This window comes from Simochromis diagramma, unplaced genomic scaffold (genome assembly GCF_900408965.1).
Source record: "Simochromis diagramma unplaced genomic scaffold, fSimDia1.1 OVJJ01000361.1, whole genome shotgun sequence".
Classification (NCBI taxonomy): Eukaryota; Metazoa; Chordata; class Actinopteri; order Cichliformes; family Cichlidae; genus Simochromis; species Simochromis diagramma.
In genome coordinates this window covers 6,144,173-6,168,736 of record NW_024386860.1, presented here as the reverse complement: position 1 = coordinate 6,168,736, position 24,564 = coordinate 6,144,173, and the positions used below count along the sequence as shown (strand labels likewise).

The 24,564-nt window shown below is 40.8% G+C and overlaps 2 protein-coding genes across 5 annotated transcripts; one reads left to right on the top strand and one right to left on the bottom strand.

Annotated features, from left to right (window-relative positions):
* Positions 1–226: 226 nt before the first annotated feature.
* On the bottom strand, positions 227–13,794 carry usp5 (ubiquitin specific peptidase 5 (isopeptidase T)). 4 transcript variants are annotated; one of them, XM_040030095.1, is made up of 20 exons: positions 13,508–13,794; positions 12,819–12,947; positions 12,652–12,715; positions 12,418–12,545; positions 11,069–11,214; positions 9,804–9,988; positions 9,598–9,692; positions 7,091–7,284; positions 6,797–6,868; positions 5,931–6,018; positions 5,643–5,768; positions 5,209–5,362; positions 4,908–5,070; positions 4,727–4,815; positions 3,336–3,521; positions 2,882–3,025; positions 2,648–2,790; positions 1,820–1,970; positions 1,601–1,685; positions 227–877 (listed from the first exon to the last, which is right to left on the bottom strand). In XM_040030095.1, exons 1-20 carry the CDS (start codon positions 13,613–13,615, stop codon positions 784–786), a joined length of 2,544 nt encoding a protein of 847 aa, XP_039886029.1. In that variant the 5' UTR covers positions 13,616–13,794; the 3' UTR covers positions 227–783. The 4 variants fall into 4 exon arrangements, with proteins under 4 accessions (XP_039886029.1, XP_039886028.1, XP_039886031.1 ...); XM_040030094.1 differs by having other exon boundaries at positions 12,652–12,718; positions 13,508–13,793; XM_040030097.1 differs by having other exon boundaries at positions 3,393–3,521; positions 13,508–13,793.
* Positions 13,795–14,222: 428 nt separating this feature from the next.
* p3h3 (prolyl 3-hydroxylase 3) lies at positions 14,223–24,270 on the top strand. The gene is given in 17 exon segments (XM_040030098.1): positions 14,223–14,644; positions 15,973–16,157; positions 16,386–16,544; positions 17,911–18,103; positions 18,186–18,317; positions 18,422–18,564; positions 18,776–18,865; positions 18,957–19,009; positions 19,098–19,177; positions 20,064–20,191; positions 20,265–20,360; positions 20,445–20,595; positions 20,737–20,854; positions 22,808–22,883; positions 22,961–23,101; positions 23,888–23,964; positions 23,966–24,270. Coding segments are annotated over 17 exon segments (2,208 nt in total). The 5' UTR covers positions 14,223–14,349; the 3' UTR covers positions 24,057–24,270.
* Positions 24,271–24,564: the final 294 nt, after the last annotated feature.

The following is a 24,564-nucleotide window of genomic DNA, read 5'->3' as shown; positions in this document are numbered from 1 at the left end:
AGGATGTGAAAATAAAAAAGAAGCTGCATAATGCAAAAGGACAGACCACACTTTATTTGACAGAAAGACAATTATTTATTTGCCACAGCAGAAGTAACAAAGCATTTCTGTTCAAAAATAAAAACAAAATAAAACAAGAATCACCCAGATATCACCCTCACCAAACTGAAGGAAAACAAGCTGATTTGGTGCTTTTCCTTTTTGTAACACACATTTGTTTTTATTCTTTTTTTATTCACTGACATTTTCTCTTATTGTGGGTGTTTAACTCTTTTGTCCTCACTAACAGGTAGAGGAGTGATGACACCAAGCTGCAATCATCCAATGAAAGAAGAGGGGACCGGAGGCGGCAGTGACTACTGATGGCAGTGGAAATCAATAGTCGGGGTTAACAAAACAAGTGAAGGGACTCAAAGTCGCTAATGTTTGGGACTTGTTCCCTGAAGCAGGTTTTCTGAAATCATTTGCGAGTTAAACTTGAACAGATGGCTGACCGATCATCAAGGCCCAGGAAACAAACCAAACCTGCTCTCTGAACAGACCTGTGGTTTGTAATCAGAGGATTTCAAGAAAAATATCAGCCCAACATCTCATCTGTACATCTGCACCAATTAATTGAGTGTGTAATACGCAATCTGAGAGACTTATTTACACTTTTGTCAGTTGTGAAGCGTGCCAGGACTTTTGCAAGAGCTTGGTGGAGTGCAACTATGAATTTTGTCATGGGTGTTTGTTAGCGTTCACGTATCTTCTCGTTCCCCTAAAGTGTAACGCTGCTCTGCTTCATTCAGCCACCCTGCGGTAGAAGTAGAGATATCCCAGGTCTTTGGGAGGCTTCTCTGAAGCGCACACCTTCTGATCATTGAAGATCACCCATCTGTGAGACACAAAGAGAAAATGCAGTTTACAAAGGCCTGTTTAACAGCACCTGCTGCCTCCAAATGAACAACTCAGGTACAGATGTCATAATAACACATTAAAGCAGGACTCAGTAGAAATTGATCCATTTTCATTATTCAGACATGAAACAAACATTTTCCCTTTAGTTATGTTGGTGACAGATGGATATAAATCCTTCAAACCTTCACTTCTTTGACAGATTAACACATCACACTGTGCACATCAGCAGCCATGAAATGAGTTTCGTCAGAGTAGATGTGGAGTATGGTGCCCCCTGCTGAAGCTACTTTATCATTTCAATGCAATTCTTTACAGATGTTTAGCCTGCACTAGAAAATAAATTAAATTCAGGGACCAGGAAGCACATTTAATAAAAAGTTTTTCAGGAATTTCTTTGTGCAAGTGGGGACATGAATGCAGTAAATCACAGTTATTTTGTTGCGGTATTTTTATTGTTATGACAGGTGATTTTAAATTTCCAACCAAAACTGTGAAATATTCCTTAAACAACAAGAAGTCTTGTAAAAGCCAATAAGAACATGAAAGACTGGCTAAGCTAATCTGAAAAAGTATGAAATTACATTTTAAGGAACTGGAACTGGTCGTGTTTGAGCAAAAGTTCTGAATACGCAGCAGAAAGAGACTCATGAGAAATGTTAGGAACCACGGTCTCGAACCTCAATGTGTCTAAAATACTTACTGCTGGTCCTTCTTGATGTGGGCAACGTAATGGCCACACATGGTGCTCGTCCCCATGTGACTGATGAATGCAAACAACTCATATTCTGGACAAACAAGAGAAAAAGAGATTGACGGTAACACATTAAAGCACTTTATTAACATAGTCTAAACTAACGTGAGCAGACGATCTGATTATAAAGATTATTTCTCCTCTTTCCGTCTCCTCCTATGGACTTACTTCCTGGTCCGTCTCTGACGCGGGGTCCAGGTGGAGGATCCCTGCCACCCTCGCTCTCTGCAGCTGAGCGCCCTCCTTCAGACACATCCATGGACTCCAGGTCATCCAGGTGAGAGAAGATCCAGTCTACTGCCCGGTCCAGGACGTTACTCTGTGTGACAAACACCAGTCAAGAGTCAAATACTTTCTAAGCTTAAAGCTGAGTCTCTGTTGATCACAAATACTTCCAAGAGTCTAACTGTTAGAGAGCAAAGACAGCTGATGAAAGACCATTAGAGGACAGGAGCAGCACAAAGATTTCTTAACACGCTGTTCGTATTTGCTCTGGGGAGAAGTAGCTGCTGTGTTTGGCTGCACTCCGAGTCATCAACCATCTCCTGAAGCTCAAATGTGTGCCAAACACCTTTAGGTAGGCTAAGCTATATCAGGTAATGTCAGAACTACGTCACCATTTACAAGAATCTTTCAGGAGTCCCTGAAGAGGGAGGAAGATCGATCCAACCAAGTGCTCACAATCAAGGTGTGTCAGTGAACTTCAAACAATACCCTATGTCCCACCCCAAGACAGATGGATCATGTAATGTCAAGCTACAGCTTTCATGCTGCATGTAGGCAGCTTTGGTCTGGTGTTTTTATATACTACAGATGTTACTTACTACTGCACTTGTTGCAGCCCTGAGTTCATCCTCCCTCTCTCTGTAATCTAACTTTCTTCTCATTGATTAAAAAGGAGTCAGCAGAAACTGTGTGCCTGAGATGCTATTAAGAAAATCCCCTCTTTTAAGGCTCAAGCCCTTTAAGAGAGAAAAAAAAAAAAAAAACTCTGACCGTTGCTCGAAGTGCTTTGGTTGCCTGGTCTCGGCTGAAGCCCATAGAGACGATGGTCGCCAGGTGCTCCTCAGACAGGCTCTCTGTGGGTGTGGTTCCAGGTCCAGAGCTGCAGCCAGGCAACACCAAGGGGGCAGAAAAGTCTGCAGCCAATCAGAAGTAAAAGAAGATGTGAAAAGCAACAGTCATGGTGAGATGGTTTGATTTTTGGCAAATCACTGTTGGTCTACACACCTGGATCATCCATGTGGCTCATGATCCAGTTCATGGCAGCATCAATTCCAGTGTTCCCCGTGTAATACACCGCTTTCCTGCAGGCCTCTAGTGGGAATCCCATTTCACATAACTGGGACACAGTGGAGTCATCGAGGACTGGAGCTAAGAGAGAGTTGAAAACAGCTGAATTACTTGGATGTCGTTTTTGTACAACGGCACAAGATTTACAAAAGGAAAAAAAAAAAATATGAAAATGAAATGTTGTAACTTATATTAATGTAAACTTAAACTGATGCTCAGAAAGAAACAGAACCAAAACCTTGTTTTGAACCAAAAAAATGTTTTTTTAAAAAGGCAACTGAAGGACACGTGAGAACAGAAAAGGCAGGAAAAAAAAAAAGAACAGAAGGAAACAAAGGTGGGCGAATGAGAGTGAGAGGGAGGAGGGAAAGAGCAGAAATGACAGACTGACACAGCAGTGGGGAGTAGAGCGAGTCGTCCTCCTCGTTGCCATGGGAACCCAGGATACCTTTAACCTCCACATCTGGTGTCATGAGTGGGGGCGGGGCCACCTCTGGCAGAAGCTCCTCCCCTGGCTGCTGGCCAGTTGCACGTAGCCCGCTCAGGTCCAGAGTATCAGGAACATCGATGCTCACGTCTGCATTAGAGAAAAGTCACACTATTACAAACCACCTGAAGTGACTCATCATCAAGTACAATTCAAAAAGTCAACTTCCTGTCAATGGCTAATAATGTGTGGGTTTTTTTTTTTTTAAACAATATATTTTGATTTTATTGCAGTTTGCAATGTTGTGGTGGTTGTTCCCTAGTGAGAAATCTCAGTTTCAGTAATCAAAATATTTTAAGCATTTTTTTGCAAAATTTTAAATGTTACACATCTACAATTTTTAAATATTTTGTTTTACACAGAAGCATGGAAGCAGCAAGTATTTGAAAAAAATAACAAACAGACAACCACTCCCCCACAAAAAAACAAACAAAAAAACAAAACAAACAACACTGCACTCCCTCATCCTCAGAGTGGCGATAGAGTTCCCATTCACAAGTGATGAGGGGTCAGTAGTAATGTAGGCACTGTCTCGTACTACTGTTATGAGTTATGGGTTTTGTGTAAAGATCAAATGATGAGTTTTGTCTGCAGGGTTAGGAGCTCAGACATCCAGAAGGATCTCCTTCGTGTTTAAAGGAACCAGCTGAGTTAGTTTCACGTCGAGCTGGGAGGAGACCCCGTAGTAGACCAAGAGCTAACTGGAAGCATTATATATCATATGGCCTACGAACACTTCCAGATCACTAAAGAAGAACTGGAAAGTGTTGCTGGGAAGAAGGACATCTGGAATACCCTGGTTAGCCTGCCACTACTATAACATGACTTCACATAGGAGGGATGAACAGATGTATGGACGGCCTTTGAAATCTCAACAATGTAGCATTGCTCTCTTGTTTTATTTTGCAGCACCAGCGTAGGCTTATTACATTTAATGTTGTTTTTTTTTTAAATAAACAGCCTATTTTTGTAGGATCTCCATCACCTATTTTTCTAATAATGCCTGACTGAAGCAGGTGACACTCAGTTAGGCTAAAAAAATAAAAATAAAAAAAGGTAAAATACTTTTCAAACACCTACTTTCACAAAGAGTTCATACCCCTAATCCCTTACTTGAGTTTTATGCTTTGTTAAGCCAATTAACTCAAAGACAGCCTGGATACGACAAACTTGATTCATAGTAAACCCCTCTGGCGTGCATTTTTGTACACAGAAATTTATAAAGAAGAAAAAAACAAAAAAAACAAACCAAAACATGTTTTCAAAACAAAAAATGTAACCATATCTTTGCTCACCCAGTTTTTTAGGCACCCAGTCAAGACCAAAAGTGAATTTCTTAATCTGGATAACCAGGTGGTCGGGGAAAGAGGCAAAGCGGGTCGTTCTGATAAATGAGAGAAAGGCTGTCATTACTAAAGATCTTTTAAAATCTGTTCCAGTTCACTACTTCCATTATGAGGGCGTCTCTCTTCATACTTGGTAGCAGTAGTTTTTGCTTGAACAGCCGAGCTCCAGAAGTCCGTGAGGATCTCTGGTTCGCTGAGAGCCGCCATGCACGCTGTGAAGGGGATTTGTGCACGCACTGTCGGAGCTGATGAGTCCCCCTCCTCACGGCGGCGCTCAGCCTCCTGAAGCTCTTCTGTTATTTAAAAAATAAAATAAAATAAAATAATAATAATAATAATAACGGGTTTCTCTTTAATGAAATGCTCAAGTCTAAATACCTGGAAAGAACTAAATGTTAACGTTGCAGAGATTGTCCTCATCCGCTGCTCACCTGTGTTGGTAGCCTGGTCCATGGGCACGGGCAGCTGGACGATGTAATCCACCCGCTGTGTGTATTTGGCCTTCTGTGTCTGCTGACACACAATCCGCTCCTCCACCAGAAACCTGAAGGCTTCAGACGGGTTGGACCCAGAGCGGCAGTTTCTCTGTAGGATGAAGAAAATGGACATTTAAAACAAAATAATAAGGAAAAAATGTAAAAGTAAAAGACTTTAGCTCAGTGCTTTGAGCGGGCGACCACATGCCACACGGCTGAGAGCGGCCGGCCTGTGTTCGAGTTCGACCCGCGGCCCTTCGCCACATGTCTTCCCCCTTCTCTTTGCCCCCACTTTCCTGTCCTCTCTTCATTGTGTCTATCCAATAATGTTGAAAAAGGCCAAAAAGCAAACAAACAAATAAGAAAATACAATGAGAGTCATACTTTACCTCCACCATGTTTATGAAGTGCAATAAAAACTCCTGAGCATCCTGTTGTCGATTGGTGGAGAACTCCGGGTGGCCCCGCCCGACAAGTGCTTTGAACATTTGCGGTGCTATTCCGATTTGGTCTCCCTGAAAGCAAAGCCGGAGAAGAAGGATTTCTCAGTTGTGGGAGTCATCATTGGTTGTACTATAGTCTCACTCACTTCTGAGCGATAATCCCAGCATAAGGGACGGATATTTTTTTTTAAACCTAGTTTTTTGGATCCAGTATGACTGATTCCTTCTGCTTACCCTGGGTTCAGCTGCACCATTTTCCTCTCCTGGGTCTGGTACTGGTTTGGAATAGTCTCCTGACAGCAGACCATATCCAAGCTTGGCTCTGTAATAAACAAACAAAGCTGACAAGATGCACATCCAACGGGATGCCAGAGCCTCATGCAGAAGGTGGATTTAAATATAGACCAAGATGTATTTTTTACATTTTTATTTCAAATAACAATCTGGAAAATCTAATCATGGAGCTGATATTATTATCTGTGTTGAAAGGTCGCTGCGCAGCTACTGAAAAGCAGAGATTGTTTACAATAAAATAGATATGAGTTTAATGAAAACAAGAAAATTAGGTAGCAAGTAGACTTAATCTTATTATATCAAACTGTTGATAAAGAGTCAAGTTACATGAGCTGCGTCGACCTTCTGTTTTCACAATAATGGATTTTTCTTTTTTTTCTGAAGCGAGGCTCTTTAGTTGATTTTCTGCTGTGCTATCGAAATAACAGCAAACAGGTGTCGATGCAAGTCTGTCTAAAAATAGCGCCTTTCAAAAGAGAAAGGCAGTATTTACACGTTAAAAGACAATTATCACACTTGAAAATGCAGCTGCCAGAAAAGCACACAATAATTGGGTTCGTGGCTGACAGCTGGCACACTGTAAATGTGCCTGTGTATATTTATGCAGATGGCTTATTTGATTCTACTGTGTGTGACACCAATATCAGAAAGCCATATGTGTGTATGTAAATACATGTGCATGAAAACTAAGGTAGCACGAAAACATGTCTAACATTTTAAAAAGAGTCGCTTTCCCTCTCCTGCAGTACAAATGAGGACATTTAATAATTACACAAAAGCTTGTAGTTTAAAATGAGGAAACTCACACTTGGGTTTTGAAGTCCTGGGTTGGGTCGCTCGGTGCTTCATCAATTATCTTGTCGATATTAGACACGTACCTGCGAGGCACGGACAGAAAAGCTTGAAGGAAATTCTTTGGATTCATCTTAAATGTTAATGCAAAGTATCAGACAAATTTTCACCTTTTAGGTGAATATTGACTAAGAAGCAATATTTTTATTTCAGTTTGCTATAAGAAATAACATGCTGGACACAGCTGGATGGTGACTGTTTCAAAAAAAAAAAAAAAAAAAAAAAAAAAAAAAAAGGAGGTTACTGACTTGCTCTGGAAGTCTGGGATGGTGAAGAGCACTTGCATGACAGAATTGAGGTAGCAGCTGTTTCCCAGGTTCTTCATGCCAGTCAGGCCGGGGCCAAACAAGGGGCGCAGGGTGGTCCCCGACTCCTGGATCACCTCCCACTCTCCCACACGCTGATTCACAGCAATCTCCAGCTCTGTCATTGTCCTCTCAGTCTGAAAGCAGAAAAGTCAATGCAGTAAGTATGGTGGCTGCAATCACACTACCTGGACTGGACTGTATCTGGCTTCCGGACTTTTCAGGACAGAGCTCAGTTAATCTGAGTGGTTTAGAAAAGTGTAGGGACTGCACTGTTTGTGAATGAAACATCGGTTTACACCATGTGGAGAAACGCTTCTGTGGCCTAAATACTGAACTGTTAGCTGAGGAATACATTCATATTACTTGCCAAGGCCAGCAGCACCTGCTGTTGCTGTATGAATTCAGTTTGAATCACTACACCGACTGCTCCATCAGTTAACACAGAGGCCATCCAAACGACTATGAATTTCATTTCATTATTTATTTAAAAAGGGACAATGCAATTTAAGTTAGTTCTAATGCGAAGCAAGAAACTGATGTGCTACACAGAGTTTAGAGCTGTTGCTAATTTTCACTCAAATTAAAAATTTTAAATACAAGACTCTATGCAGTCCAATTAAGAACTAAGCATACCCTTACTGCTTCCATAGTAATTAAGAGGGTTTAATCGATTAACTGATTACCAGTAACAGTAACAGATTCTCATTGACCACCTCTATAAAATTAGAGGATTTGACAATTTGTAGGCAGTCACCTCAAGGTCAGGCCACATAATGCTCAGAGACCCCAAAAACTCAAATGCTACATCTCAGATTGTACAGACCTCAGTGTGTTAAACATTAAATTTCATTAAATTTCATTGATTTCATGATTAGAAAATCTATGGCTTGTTTTTAAAGGTTTCCAGGAGAAAACAAAAAAAATCTTGCTTAAAAAACACAGCACCGTGGCTTAGGTTTGCAAAGTTGCATCTGAACTAGTCACAAGAGTTCTGAAACAATTTCCTTTGGATAGATCAGACCAAAGAGGACATGCTTGACTGTAATACGCAGCACCACATACTGAGAAAACCAAACAGCACAAACATCTCGTTCCAACTGTCAAGCTCAGTAAAGGGTTGATGATTTGTATTTGTTTAGCAGCCATACAACCCGGGCCCCTCACAATCATCAAGTCAACCATGACCTTCTCTGTTACCGAAGTATTCTAGCCAGATATGAGGCAATCTGACCAACAAGTCAAGTTTGGCTGAAATTGGGTATTGCAACAGAACAATGACACAGTTCAATATTGTTTGGTTTATGATGCAGAACTTTAACCTAAGATGGTTTCTTCATAAGAAAGACAATTGTGTAATCCAAACTTATATTTAGATATTTATTCATTGATGCTCCCCAAAATTTAATTTTGATTGTTTGCATGTTTATTTTTTGCCTCATTGAGCCAGTTTATCTTATTCCACTTTAAGCATGTTATAGCATATCTTTAATATTTGTGCTGCCATAACTTCTCAACTTAAGATAAACAAAGTATCTTATCTTACAAGTAAAGGGAAGATATGCTGCGTAAGAAAGCAAAATGCTTTGCAAGAACCTTAATATAAAAGCTTAAAGAAAAGTTTTTATATTAAGAAAACTGATAAACGAGATTAGGCAGTATGACTCATTAATGACACCAGGCAGGCAGACAAGACACTATAATATACAACTAACTGCTGTATTCTGTCTTCTGCTTTACTATCCCACAATTCTTTCACCTCCTCGGCTGTGCAGCATCATTAGGTGTGTACAGAAAAACATCAGTGAGAAAAGAAATAACATTAGAGTACACAGTGAGAGGTACAGACATCTTAGACAAGACAGCTGTGTAGACTGCACTCTGCATAAGAGGGGAAGCAGGTGGCCAAGAAATAAAAGACAGCAGGGATTCAAAGAGGAAACAGGTGTTGCAGGGAAAAAAAGGGAAGCAGATCGATATGATAAGCAGTAATAATTATATTAAAGCACTATTATATTAAGAACAACATAATATGTAGTTAACGAAAAACAAAAGCAGTAATAAATGAAAACCAGATCAGAAGGGGGTGAGATATTCAATAAGAGAAGTATCTTTTTTAAGTATTTTCAGCTCAGTAGCAGTGCGACTTTTTTAGACCTTAATTTTTGCAACACCATACAATCAATGGCTATCTAACAGACAAAAGTAGACACCACCATTATTTGGATGTCTGCAAACAGAAAGGGGGAAAAAAAAAAAAAAGTCCCATATCCCTGTCTAAATTTACAACACTCCAATCATAAAGCAGCAGACTGATCAATACTTCTATCTACACGACCTTGATCTAATGCATAACATTAAAAACCAGGAAGAAATATGACAGCTCTCAACTTGCATTGGTCGATAAGTGAACAAATCCAAAATAAAATCAGCAGAAAAATAAAACTTACTTTCTCCATGGTCATCATGTCAATACCAAAGTGAGCCAGGTGCTCTGGTAACTTGGAATCGAGCACCATGTCGTCCTCATCATAGGAATACACATCTGGAAAAACAAAACAGCACAGGGACAGAGCTTCAGACACATGCATAAGCTCTGTAAAAAAAAATTTTAATTAACACAAACCAATTACTATCAAATAGTTTTTTCGCTTACCAGCGCCATCAGGAGTGATGGTACCGAGTTTGACAGCAAGTGGGTAACCGGTCTCCTGGTAGTGGAGCAGAGCATGGTTGTTGCCTCCTGAGCCATCAAAGTACCTGCGGCCACACAGAACTTTGCCATCCGTCAGGTTCATCCAAATGTTCTCCTGGAGGTCACACACCTCACACCGCCAGCCACTACGACAGACAGAAGAGAAAGCCTCCAATAAACACACTTTCTGATATAAAGATAACAGGCCTTTATAGAGCTTAAATGACAACATTCTCTCTTTTACGATGTATTACTGAAAAGGGAACAGGATCAATACTGAATCAGTGGATTCTAAATGTAGAAAGGCAGTATCTAAAATGGATACACCTGTGGCAACTCCATAAGATTTGTACATATAGACAGCCAGTAGGGGAGGGCGGTAAAAATGCTATGAATTTGGCCAACGGTAGCAATTTTGACTATACCGCTCTACTGCGATAGCGCATGTTGATAATGTCATCAAGCTGCGCCTGTTTTGGTCAAAAGCATCGCAGCGGCTGCAAGCATGGAGCTTAAAGGTGGGGAGGAGGAGGAGGTGATCATAAAGGGGACTGGTGTGACGTCGGTCATATGGACCGTGTTTGGGTTTAAGCAGCCGGATGTTAAGCAGAAAAATATCATCTGCAAATTATGCCGGGTACAGTAACAGCGAAGAACATTTTGGAATATGAGGAAAGCCAAAAACTGCGCTCTCCACAAACGCCCAGTCAGTCAAGTGGAAAGACAAAAGACGGCCCTACACACCAACAGACTGATCTTTTCCAAAGGCACATTTGCAATTTATCTTAAACAACTATAATTTTAGAATTTAGTGTTTTACTGATATTTTACTTGTATTTTTTTATTCAAAGATTTTTTTCACATTTACCTTCATTTTTATTTGTCATTTAAGATTTTTGTGTTACATTGTTTGGAAAAGGATCGGTTATATCTTAAAAATTATTTGAAATTTTTTGTAATTAATAAGAAAACAAAAAAACTTTTGCACAATAAATGTTCTTAAAATGACATTCTATACTGTTCAGTCATTTGGACATATCAATATTAAACAGATGAAAAGAATATCGCAATATATAATTACCGCACAGGATTCAAATTATACCACAATATGGATTTTAGGCCATATCGCCCAGTCCCTAACAGCCAGCACATCTTTTATCAAATTTGAAGAGAATATGTGAGCTGCTGCACGGCAAGTTTATTAAATAATAGAACTTTGGCCTCACCTGGGAGGGATTTTGACTCCATTGTCTAGCTGTTTAAGGTCAGCGGCATGCTTCGACTCCTGTCTCACCTCTCCATCCCACTGCTGAACTTGTAAGGTATGAGACACCGAGTCAGCTGCCATGATACCCGCCATAGACAGGGACACCTAGGTGGACAGCAGGGGGACAAATTTCAAGAAAATCTAATTTGAAGTCCACTTGCTCTTAAGCACAGAAATTTTTCTTTAAAGAAAAAGAAAATCCCAAACAGACTGGAAGGAGGCAAAAGGTTAGATGATGATAAAGAGATGATATAGCAGCACTATGCATCCTCTGCATACAAACAAACAGGCAAGTATCATGAAACAACACCAGAAATTATTCCACCATGGTAACAAATACAGCTCAAAACAATAAACCAAACATTACTCAAAGAATACACATCTTACCACCTACAATCTAAGTGATTTGATAAAACTTCAAATACTTGATAACTGACAATAGAAAAAGCATGAACTCTGGAAAATGTTGGCAGTCAGGTCTGGACATTGTCTGAAGTGAGGCAGGCAACTTGAGATAATCCACTCTGGTCGTGTTCTCACTACTGGAAATACTCTTGTGAGGTTTAGGCGAGACAGCTGCCTAGGCAGAGCATGTGGAGGGCAGGACACATCATGCCCACTGTCACTGTGAATTCTCTGGACAATTATTTGCACTATTTACACATAGGAGCATCCAGAGATCTCACACTTTGCACTAGGGGGCTGGCGTGTTCAAAAACTGCTTATCATTAAATCTGACTGTGTCACAGTTGAGTGCTCACATCCAACTCAATTGGGAAACAAGAGAAAATGCCTCGTTTTTCAACCATAAATCATAATCTACACCTATATGCATGTCACCCAAGTTCTAGTATTAAAGGACTGCTGAAAAGGTTCACTTGTTTGCCAAGATAATGTAAGGCTGTGTGATTATGGTAAAAATCATAATGATTATTTTGGTCAAAATCTTGGTGCAGTATTATTTAACAAAATTATAGCAACATTTTTAAAAGATTATGGATTTATTCAACTTTCAAAAACAAATCAGTGGATTTCCTTTCATTTTAACTATAATTTGATGAGGAAAAAAATACATGTGAACATAAATAACAAAGAAAGGGGATGGGTTTCCTATTTCATGCCACACTGTGAAACAGGATGTGGCATTATAATTATTTTGCATCAGGTATCTTGTTTGATAACTGAGCATATAGTAAGGAGATTTTCAACATTTGAAATTAATAAAGCACATCTTATCTTACCATTTACTGCCATACAGACAACCTGGGGAAAACCTGAACAGACTAGAAAACAAACAAGACCTCTCACCCGCTCTCTTACGACATCAGGCATGGTGGCCAGGTCCTCGGATGTCACCTCCTGCCTGTCTGGCAAAATCACCACTTTTACGTCCTCCTCATATTGCTCCTGCTCTACATCAAACCCTCCTTCAATACCTGAAAAGAACAAAAACAACAAGGGTGGAAGCATGTCTCTAGGGAAAAAGTGATACCCATACAGTTAGCCTTTTTTCTTTAAATACATGCATGCTTATGCACTCACCTATAGCCAGTCTGGTGGGCTTTTTCTTAGGTGGGTGTCCAGAGCCAGAGTTACCATCATCTTCCTTCTGTTGGCATTGAGAGTAGGTGAGTGGACATGTAAAAGGATGGTGCTGATAGAGACAAATGTAATTTAGATCACCGTATTTTAACCATAAAGTGCCCCACCTTGGCCTTACGAGTCCGGGTGATGTGCAAATAAGCCTTCTGACCAGTACGAGCATGGTGCCTCTCAACATACTGACTCCCCAAACCCAGGAAACTATTCATGCACACATACAGGCCTCCTTCACTCTCCTGTAAAGGAAGCACAGACAGTGTTTAATGCTTACTGTCCTCTCTGTTTATCTCGCACCACTTGCAGTAGACTTGCAAATTAAAATTGGATGCGATCTATAAGTCTTAAGCATGTCACAGCATCAGTTGCTACAGTGAAAGTAACTAGCACTCCTGTCAATTTGCTAGCCTTTGCTGTTAAGCAATGCTCGTTTATTTTAAAGTCCACAGAAAAATAGTGTCTGTTAAGTGTGACACACTCTGAGCAAAGTTAAATTTACATAATCAATGGTCCTGCAACAGTTGTGACTGACTTAGTTTGACAGCTTACTCAGTTAAACCCACACAGCTAGCTAACAAGCTATAGCCGCTAAGTTTCCATTACATTGCATTATTAGCTTAGCTTGAGGCTAACCTGCTAGTTAGTTGAAATGGGGAAAACGTAGAAAAACAGAGCATTAAAGTGAGACAGCACTGGCAAAACGTTACGTTAGTGTGAATCACGAAAGAGGAAGGGAATACAACACAGCAACACTGTCTATAGGCTGAAGTTTTGATTTACAAAAGGAAAAATGGCTCACCGGTGAGGAAAATGACAAGGCGCATTCGTCTTTGTGGACGCGGTCCCCGGGTTTCGGGACCCGAATTGTGGACAAAACCGACATCAAAAGCTCACCAACGTCCGCCATGACGAAGCTCGCTAGTTCCACCTTACAGTGGGACACCTGCTCTGAGTTTGGACACCCAGCCTCTTGATACCCTGGCTCGGAAGAGCGTCTGTTGTCTGGCCCGTGTTGTGCTGCCTGTGTTTGCCTGAATGAATCATGAGACGCTGCCTTGTGTTGAGGGAAGGCCGTAAAGAAGTCCCGCACACAGAGTGGCTGCTGCTCATTACCGTAATCCACAGGATATAGGTACGCGTTCTCATTTTTGTAATGCAAAAACGACTATTTTATACTTGGTATTTCCACTGCCGAGTCGCCTTATGAAAATGTGAATGTGCGTTAGTGCTCTATTAATTATAAGAAATGATTACTTTCTTCAAAATATAACCAACAACTATTAGTTTCACTTCAAACTACCAAAGTTGTTTTACATCTGTATTTACGGTAACGTCGGTTGCGTACTTCGGGTTCCTCTCGGGTGAGGTACAAATACTGTAGCTTCAGACATAACAAGTTCAATCAAGTCAAAACTCATCAATACCGCAAATCCAATTTGACAAACTCAAGCAAACCCAACGGGAGTCGTTAATAAACGCGCAGTGTTGTATTATATGTATTAAATTCATTAAAAAGTACATCAAAATTCAAAAAAAGCCCCCACTTTCTTAACAGGGAGGAAACTTTGTGGGTAGCTCTCCCCTTGGAGTCCCTCCTCTGCTCCCACCTTCGCCTCCTCTGCTGGGATTGCCTGTCGGACCATGGCGCTTCAATCGGGACGTTTGGCTGTATACGTGGCGTTTAATTGTGTTATTCTCGCACTGTTTAGTTTTACCTCAACGGCTTGGGCAGGAGGCAGCCCCAATGTTATGTCACTTCTGCAGCCGTATGATTTTCTGTATTACAGCGGGGTCCGCGCATATTTTAGTGGGGAGTGGGGCAAAGCTGCAGAGCTGCTGGAGAAATCCATCGTGACCAGGGAATCACTGTTCAGGGTCCGCAGGCAGTGTTATGATGACTGTATGGCAGCAGGGACAGAGGCTCTGAAGAAACTGGGTAAGCTGGGCGGTAATATAAATTATATCAGATCAGTTACTGGTAATATGATGATCTGTCTGAACAATGCTCCTGAATGGTGCTGTAGAAGCTCATTAACAGTCAGTAACATGCTAATTACATTAAACTGCATTAATAAATTAGCTATATAACACTGGTGTAGACCAGTTTTGTCCCTGCTGACTAATATTGGCATATCAGCAAAAAAATTGGCCAATAAAGATAATCTGTGACACAGTTTTGGGCGACTTGGATGTTTCAAAACTGTGTAATGAAGAGTTAAAGCTAGTTTGCTTCAATGGAACAAAAAACACAGACTAAGTGTCGGTGTCTGAATCAGCTGTCAGCCAGTCTTTTAATTTTATACCCTGGTATTAATGTCATCAGTGCATCATGCAACATATTAGAACAGATTTTGTGAAATTCAATTATTCTTTTAGCTTCTCACAACTGACATAATTACACTTGCTAGATCACAAACACACCCTCAGGGATGAACCTGAAGGGCTATGTCAGGAGGGGCATCTGCTGTGAGAAATAAGGGAGCAGTCACTAGTACCTTCTTCCATACAACCTGCTGAATGTTTTCAAACCTGCCAACTTTAAGGAAAGGCCTGAAACGACTGACCTACTCAGTGAATACGTAAAGTAGAGCATTCATGGATTCATGCAGACGAAATAGTGATGTGTACCTATGCTCTGAAGAGAAGAGGAGTAGAGGTAGTAAAGGTAGATGAGTTTAAATACCTGGGGTATCCAAAGCGACAAACAGTACACAAGGGAGAGGTGAAGAAGGGAATGCAGGCAGGGTGGAGTGGGTGGAGACGAGTTAGAGAGGCATGGTTGAGATGGTTTGGACATACGCACAGGCGACATAGTGGCTATATATATTGGCGGCAGCTGCAAGGTAAGAAAAAAAGAGGAAGGCCACAGCAGAGGTTCATTGTGGTGAAGGAGGCCATGCAGATGGTGGATAATAGGGAAAGAGTGAGGTGGAGGTAGGGGATTCATTGTGGTCAGCCCTAAAGGGAACGGCCAAAAGAAGAAAAAGATTGGACCTATCATGTAGCCAGACAGATAGCTTTGAGTCTGTGTTAATTACTAGTTGGAAACTAGATTTTATGAAGTTACTGGCAGCTTCACTCTCACTTCTCGGTGTCTAAATGCGTAGCTAAAGAACAATGTGACCTCAAGAGCTCAAAGAATGTGTAAGATAAGCTTTTTTGTGTTTTGTTGTGGATTGTTTGCAGTTCTAGAACTCAAAATTTATAAAATATAGGCCACAGGCTGGGACCTTATCATTTTTTCAATGGTGTGTGTGTTGTTAGACTCTGAACACGGGACTATGTGGGACCTCTGGGCCCTGGACTGGGTGCAGCAAAAAGCTGAGTGTTTGAGGTTCTGCATTGGACGCTCTGTCACACATGTTGGACAGCTTCCTGTTTCTGCTGATATAGAATACGAGTTTGGCACTCGCAACCCTTATAACTTTCTGCAAGTCACCTACTACAAGGTAAGCCATTCTTTACACAGCCGTAAGGAGCTGCTGCATAATAAAGCTCCTAAATTGTCATTACTTCTACCAGTACTGTGTTCCAAATTGTCATTTAGAGGAAAGCACCTGTCAGTATTGTCTGCAGCCATAATTATAGTTCAGCTCACAGCTGCATAAATAATCACAGCAACACCCTTATTGGTCTGTAACAAACTTCATTCAGTCTCTCATTTTCCTCCACATCAGCTGGAAAAGTTGCAGAGGGCGGCATCGGCAGCTCATACCTACTTCGTGGCCAACCCCTCTCACCTGGAGATGAGAAACAACATCGAGAAGTACAGACGGATGGAAGGCGTGACCGAGGAAGATTTTCAGGACAGAGAGAGTCACAATGAGAAACACTGGGTGAGGAGGGAAGAGTAATAGGGGCATACAGTGTAAGTGGGAAGAAACTGGGTTGCACTGCTTAGAAAAAATCAGTCAAATCTGAATAAATTTACTGTCTTACCCATTCAGAATCAGCTGATCCTTCAGCATTTTGGAGCCCTCATACCTTCATAAGCACAGAGGAGAGACACATGACATTTCTATGTCTTAAAAAGACATTTAAAAAAACTGAAGGCTGTCTTACATCCACTCTAAATGTTGCAATTTAAAGCAAAAATGTTGTGATTACCTTAAAAAATTATCTTAATTCAACAGAAATTCTAAAAAGCTGCTTCATTGTCATAAAATCTGTAGGCGAAGATAAAGAACACTTATCTAAAGAGGCTTAATGGTTAGGTTAACAGTGTTTGTCAGCACTAGTCAAACATATTGCCTTACCTGCAACCTTCTTTCACAGCCGCTAGTGTTGCTATTGTCCAACTTTAAGCAGATAGCACGAAAGACCAAACTACTTATCTTTTTGAAGCACTTTAAGTCCTCTGGAATGAACCAATAGTTCTCAGTTTTAGTTTCTAAAAAGCATAAAAGCTTTGATTCACTAGTTAAGCAGTGGAAGAGTTTTTGCCCTTGCTAACTAGTTAATGATAGCCGATATGCAGACAGGTTTAAAGGCTTTGAACAAACATATCAGACTTTTCTTTAACTGATTGATCCTAACTAAGCCATAGCTAGTCCTCTAATAGTCCCCACTCTGATGTAAGTTCACAACTCAACTGCTAATGAAGTGCGTTCAAACAGAATGATTTTAGAGACGTCACTGTGGAGAGTCAGACGTGGCCTGAGGGACTGAATTTCTCTGTCTCACTCTCACCTTCACTTGTCTGTTTTCTAGCCGTGCAATCCAGATGTGAGGTGTCTGCCTCTCATTTTCACTATTCAGCCACACGTGTTATATCACGATTAGGCATAAATGCTGCCTGTAATGACACATATCTCAAAAGTAAAAATGTACTTCATCATCAAACGCTAGCCTTTAGCTTTGGGTAACACTTAACAATAAGGATTGTAATAATCAGTGTGTAAACCACCTATAATTCAATAGCATCTCATCGTTATTGGTTAGTGTGTGTTTTATAAACGGTTAATCTTTTTCTCCTCCAGTAAATGTTTGTTAATGCTGCTGTAAGGATTACTTAGAGGAGCACTGAGAGTACTTTTGCACAGCAATTTTAAAATAGTAATATTTAAAAGTGTTATATTTCTTAAACACTATGATACAAAACAATACACAACTCATTAGGTTTTGTTTTTTTTTAATTAGCAAGCAAATGGTAACTGTGTTATTTCACTGTGTTAATCTCTGTCTCTGTGTCACTGACTTCAGGTCCTGTATGATGCTGCACTGCAGCTCGAGGCTAACTCTGAATGGAAGCAAGCAGCAGAGAAATGGAAAGCTTGTGTGAATGAAACCCTGCGGCAGACAGAGGAGTGCAGGGTGCAGTGTGAAGTCGCTTCCCAACGGCTGCCTGAGGACAGGGGAGTTGACAGCGTTGACGGCGTGTTTGAAAAGGCAGCAGGTAAGAAGCAGGCAGAAGTTTTGAGCCAGACAGAAAGAGAACAGAAAGAGCCAAATGTCACCAGTTTTTGTTTTCTGTCCAGCCCTGTCCCTCTCCCTGCTCTCATGCCGACAGTCATGCGTGACTCAAGTGGCCACACGACCTGGAAGGATTTCTGCTCAGGAGGACTTCCTGCCAACACAGCTTGAGCATCTGCACATCGCACAGTTTAAAGGTCTGATTTTTTAGGTCAATGTGAAGGTCACACACGTGATTTTATTATTCATCTTAAGACTGATGCACTACTTTGCATTACTTTGCATCCTCGATTCCCGGCAGCTGGTGACATAAGCGGGGCGTTGCAGATGCTTCGCTCTCTCCTGCTGTTTTACCCCTCTGACAAGGACTCCTTAGACAACCTGCAGCTCTACCATGAGACACTAGGGGGAGACACAGAGTCACAGAGCACACAGCCTGCTCAGGTACCATTCAAACCACTCAAGGTTCATTATATTAAAATGACCACAGTGGTGTAAAAACGTAAAAAGTCATAAATCCAATAAAGTAATCCAAGTAATTTAAATGAGAAATAAATTTTTTCTCTTCTCTTGTTCAGTTATTTCAAGCATTAAGTTTCAAATTCATCTTTAAAGTCATGTTTAAGCACAGGTTTGTGTGTTTTTTGTCACACAGGAGATTGTCAGATACATCAACCACTCCTTGCAGGAGAAGAAGCTGTTGTATTTTGGTATGGAGAACCTCGACTTCACTTTCACAGATCCAGTAAGTACTGATGCCAAATGTGCAGTGCAGTGACAAGAGAGCCAGCTATAAAGCATTTCTTTGCTGAGATTCTTCATCACCCTCTGTGCAGGATCTTTGGACTCCAGAAGAAGTTGTACCTGAATCATTGAGGGAGATCTGGAGGTAAAAAAGAAATCAAAGGTGAATCTGTCACTAGTGGAAACTAATGAAACAGAAAACTCCATCTGTATCTTTTGTGTTTTACTGTTAGAGCTGAAAAAGAGAAAATGAATGAGAAAATGAAAGTGGGCGAGCAGCAAGAGGAAGTGGATGACAGTGGGTTTTTTGCAGGTGAGAGACTGTATTTTCCCTATGCTATGTGTCTTCAGCCTTTTCTACCTAGGGCATCATGGGAGGAGCTCCTCGTCACCTTAATTGAACTTCAGCTAGCTTAAAACAAGGAAACACGAGTGTATCCATGACAGATATGCCTGTTTATCTGGCATGTAACCATTAACATCCATCTATCCATTAACAAGTGAAATAATGAACAACATCCACACGTACCTACAGGCTTTGTAGGGTTGTGAGTAAGGATCAACAGATTATAACAGCTCACACATCTTATGTATGTGAAAATAGAGGATCATTTAAATGTAGTGTGTCACTGTTTCTTGGCATCTCTGTTAAAGATGACACACTAGAAGACATTCTACTCTTTATATTACACTGCTTAGACTTTTCTAAAATATAAAACAGGGAAGGAGTCACTTATAGTCAAGTGGAGATTAACCTGTCTGCTGCTATGGCCATCAGGGAAAGTCACCAAAAAGTCACAAGCTTTGTGGGTTTTGTTCAATATTGTGGAAACTATTACAAAGAAATTGAAGCGGCAGTTTATACCGAGAAACAGAGTTTTGTCTTATTTGCTTGAATAATTTATCAATTTCACACAGAGGAAAACGAGGCGTGAAGTGACACAGTTTCTATGGATCTACTGAAACCTGAAGACCAAACAGACCAGCGCCTGAAATAAAAGTAAAATCAAAAAGAATACATTCAGTTTGTTGGGATCTGGTCGCCCCATTACACACTGTTGTTATAGAAGCAAAGATTTTCCATTTGGCAGCTTCTGCGACTTCATATCACCAAAAACACAGTCGTATCACCATCTTCTGCTTAAAATAAGAAGTGACCCACTTACTGTCTTATACTTTCTTATTTGTCCTCTCTGCAGGAGGTCCGGTGCCTCGGGTCGGCGTGACTATCACAATGGACGACGAGATGCTGAATGGCACCAATCGAGTCGTCCTGGATGGAGTCATGACGGAGAAGGAGTGTGACAGGATACTGCAGTTAGCATCAGTAAGTTCAATCAGTTTTTTTAACGCATGCATGTGAAAACCCCTAACTTACACATTTACATGGTCTCTCATAGGTGGCAGGATCTCTTGGAGATGGTTATCGAGGACGGCGGTCTCCACACACTCCTCATGAGACGTTTGAAGGTCTGACTGTCCTCAGGGCGGTGAAGGTGGGTGGAAATGATGTAACTGAAGCAGGTCTACGAGATGCTCTCAGCAGCATCTCGTGACCCTCACTGCTGCTTCTTCCTCAGTTGGCTCAGGAAGGCCTGGTGAACCAATCAGATGCCAAGCTGTTACATGAGCTGGGTGAGAGAGTGCGAACCGTGCTGCACTCCTACTTCAGGAGCCCCTCAGGACTTTTCATCACTTTCACACACCTGGTCTGTCGCACTGCTGTCACAGGTAAAACCAACAGTACTCAATACTAGGATAATTGGAACAGGTTCTCTAATGTGTAACCAAATCATCCACTCTATTCTTACTTCATTACTTAAAGTTAAATGTGTTATTTTGTTCTTGTTCTGTTTTTTCTTTTTAAATCAGAGGATCAGAAGGGCAGGCTGGACCTCTCTCACCCCGTCCACGTTGACAACTGTCTCCTCGAGCCGGAAACCAAGCAGTGTTGGAAGGAACCACCAGCTTTCACACACAGAGACCTCAGGTACTGAAAAAACATCTCTACGTGGATTAATAATAAATTTGGGCTCACACTTTCTCCATAAATAATTTTAGAAGATGTTCTCAAGCCATTTTATTCCAGCAAATATCCACGAACAGAATGCTTTAATACGCCTTTACTGGTAAAATGTCACTTAGATATCATCAGCTTATAACAGTGAGAGAATGGTACATGTCATCGTTGCCAGAAGAAAGCTGTCACAAACTGAACAAAGATCTCTGTGATCCAGAGACTTGTGTCTGCTCAGAATAGTTTTCTGAGAAACACCTTTAGCTGCTTGAGGAATGTGACATTTTCAAACCATTATATAGAAGATGTGAACATCGACGTTGTTTCTCCATTTCACAGCCATAAGCTACATTTGGGAGTGTTACAATATGACTGTATTAGAAAATGAAGTCAACTTTTTGAAGCTTTCCTTAGCAAATAATCAAAGGAAAGCTAAAACATAGCATGCTTGTATCTGCAACTAATTTTGCTGTTTAAACAATGATGTATCCCGAGATACTGGTGCTCAAAAACTGATTACAGAAAAATATCTTGCTGTGTCTGAAGAGGACAGGTGGGAACATTTCTTAGATGTTGCTGATTTTATAGGGAATTACCTAAAAAGCATTAGTTTGCACTGCAAGTCTTAAACAGTGTTTCAGGGGAACAATTGTGGCAAATATCAAAACAACCAGAGCACCTGTCGTCACTGATAAATAGATTTGTTCTGTTGTTATGGGGAAATAATGACACCTTGGAGCTACATGAACCGATGGAGGTGGAGGGAGAGCAGAGAAAACACTGCTCTACAACACAATTACTCCATAAATAAATGCAACTGAAAACTGAACGTGACACTTAAAGTTGGTGTTTTTAGTTTTTATTATATGCCAACAGGTCAGTCTAAGGAAAAAAACGTTAATAATTGGAGACTGAAATGGCTTAGTTACATTTTGAGCTGAATTCTTGGCAAAAAAAAAGGCCCAAATGGTTGTAGGTGGTAGTGTTTCAATGTTTCTGCTTTGACCAAAGGAAGGAAATATGTAATTGTTGCAAGTTCTGTCTGTCTGTCTGTTTGTTTGTTAGCACTTTAGTGTCCACAGTTTTCAAGATATCATTTTCAGATTTTATGAGATGGTTATGAGGTGGATGGAGGTGGGCTGTCTGAGTGCTCCTGTTATGAAATGTAACTGTCAGTTTTAACATTTTGTGACATTATTGAATTGAATTTTAGTCAGTGGCAAATCACAACAACCGTCACCTCAAGATGCTTTATATTGAAAGTTAAAGATCCTACAACAAAACAGAGAAACCCCAACAAGATGACCCCCTAGGAGCAAGCACTTGGTGACAGTAGGAAGGAAAAACTCCCTTTTAACAGGAAGAAACCTTCAGAAGAACCAGCCTGTTACAGATTAATTGTTTCTATTTCACATTTTAAAACTTTAACCCTGGATTTGACCTTCCTTGTGGCAGGAAATCTGCAGTGCTGCAAAGTAAAGTTACATTTCTTTTTATTTCAGGGGTAATGAATTTATTTTATTTTTTTGGACAATTTTCTTATCTAAATGTTATATTATTTTTGCATGATTGATTAAACTGACATTTCTCCATGGCACAGAATCTCACCTAGACGCAACATCTTCACCTGCCTGTTTCTTCATCGTATAGTAAACGATGAAGAAATATAAAGTGGCCAATAAATGGATGAAGACATGAGAAGTTTTAGTGAGAAATTAAAACGGTCCACATAGGTGTGAAATTTAAAAATAAATAAATGGGATTAAAATGTAAAGTTTAAATGGAATTAGCAGGACTACATAACAGTGTAATAACAAACTGTAATAATCAAATGACTGTGTGTGGATTTATGCTCAGATTTCAGCCTAATTCTTACACGGCAGGTTACTTTTACGACTGAATGACAAACATCTCTCTGTCTCACAGCGCCATCCTCTACCTGAATGACAACTTTGATGGCGGAGAGTTGTTCTTCACTAACAGAGATGCCAAGACAGTAACGGTAAGTCATTCTAATCTTTTTAAGTCTTTAATTAATATATTTGTTGGAGCTGGTAAACTTGTCTTCTGTGCCTTCAGGCTCGAGTGAAACCCAGCTGTGGTCGACTGGTGGGCTTCTCCTCGGGTCCGGTAAATCCTCACGGTGTTACCGCGGTGACCAGAGGCCGGCGGTGCGCCCTGGCCCTCTGGTTCACAAAGGAGAAGCTCTACAGGGACAGGGTGAGCTTTATGACAGCACAGAGCTGCCATGACCTCCTTCTCCTCCTCCTCAGGTCTGGCCGGTCACCTGCAGGCGTGTGGTTGATGATGTCATGATACCGGTGTTGGATAACATGAGCAGCTGGGGCACAATGCAAATCTTGTGGCTGTTTGCATGTTTTCCTATTTACTGTGCCTGGTCTGTGGTGATGCCATGACATTGTCTTTTAGGTTTATCATAAATGCAATCATTTTTCATGCCCCAGACAATTTATAAACCAAAACATGTTTAGTTCTTTTAATAAGCTGTGATTTTCTGCAGCGAGGGAGTGCATCCTCATCAGTGATAATAACAGAGATGTAAGGAGCTGCGCTGAAGAGCTGCTGTCGAGCCAAAGAGACTATCGAAACGACTCAGTTTACATAACTTTTAGCATCACGTAGATAAAAGAAAATCTAAATTTACATGTAGAAACACACTTTGCTTAGATGAACAGGGGGTTTTCAGCTCCAGCCTTACATTTTCTGCTTGGCTACATTTTCATTAAAGTTTTGGTTATGCAAGCAAAGTTTCATTAACTTAGTTTATCCCGCATTGGTCATTGTTTGCCCTGTGGGCTCGTGTCGAGCAAATGAAGCTCACTCTAACAGAGGAGAATCTCTTTTACAGAAAAATTGTCCCGAAAGTGCAAGAAGAGAAGTTGAAATTATTCCAACAAAGATGAATGTTCCTCCCAAACTTTAGTTTTATGTCACTGTGACTGCAGGAAGTCAATATTTGAGCTGTATTTTGGATCTCTCCCTCAGGAGCGAGAGGAGGCAGAGGCCGTGTGGGCTGCAGATGGACACAGTGTGGTGAAAACGGACGAAGGAGAAGGAGGGAGGTGCCACCTCTAGCCGTAACGCTCGGAGCCAAGTGACAAAGGAGAAGAAGCGAGAGAGAGGCAGGGTGACGGGGGGCAAGGATGAGCTGTGAGGGCCAGAATGAGCCCACACTCCATCATTTACCCACACGTTCACCCTCTTCATGTTGCTGCCTGGTGGTGTACAGTTCGCATCTGTGTATATACTGTATTTATACTGTATATGATGAGGGTATATGAGAGAAATAATGTCCTGTCGTCCCTCTAATGTCAATCACTGCCCTAAAAACCAAAGAGAATAAAAAAAGTCGTAAATGTGACTCTGTACAGGTGTATCGTGGGTATTGTATGCCAAATGCATGCAAGTGCTGAACAGAGAGCGCATTAGATGATGTGAAAACAGGTCTGTGTAATCTATTAGGTGATTACTGCACACCCTCTTTAACACCCTGCTGATAAAAACAATTAAAAATAAACAAAAAGAAGGTTAAAGTTTATTTAGTCTGTTAGACAAAGATAGGATGATAAGATAGGAACCACACAACAGCAGGAACCTGTGAACACAGTGACGCTGTCCAGAAACTATCGTTTGAGGCAGTAAAAGAGGGAGAAAAGGACCAG

What these genes read in the sequence shown, in the direction of transcription:
- usp5 (XM_040030094.1), bottom strand. Translation starts at nt 13,615, where the DNA reads ATGGCGGACGTTGGTGAGCTTTTGATGTCGGTTTTGTCCACAATTCGG. An exon ending in CTGATGTCGTAAGAGAGCGG is followed by an intron (nt 11,215 to 12,417) that starts GTGAGAGGTCTT and finishes CTGTCCACCTAG; the next exon opens with GTGTCCCTGTCTATGGCGGG. An exon ending in GAGCCACATGGATGATCCAG is followed by an intron (nt 2,791 to 2,881) that starts GTGTGTAGACCA and finishes GATTGGCTGCAG; the next exon opens with ACTTTTCTGCCCCCTTGGTG.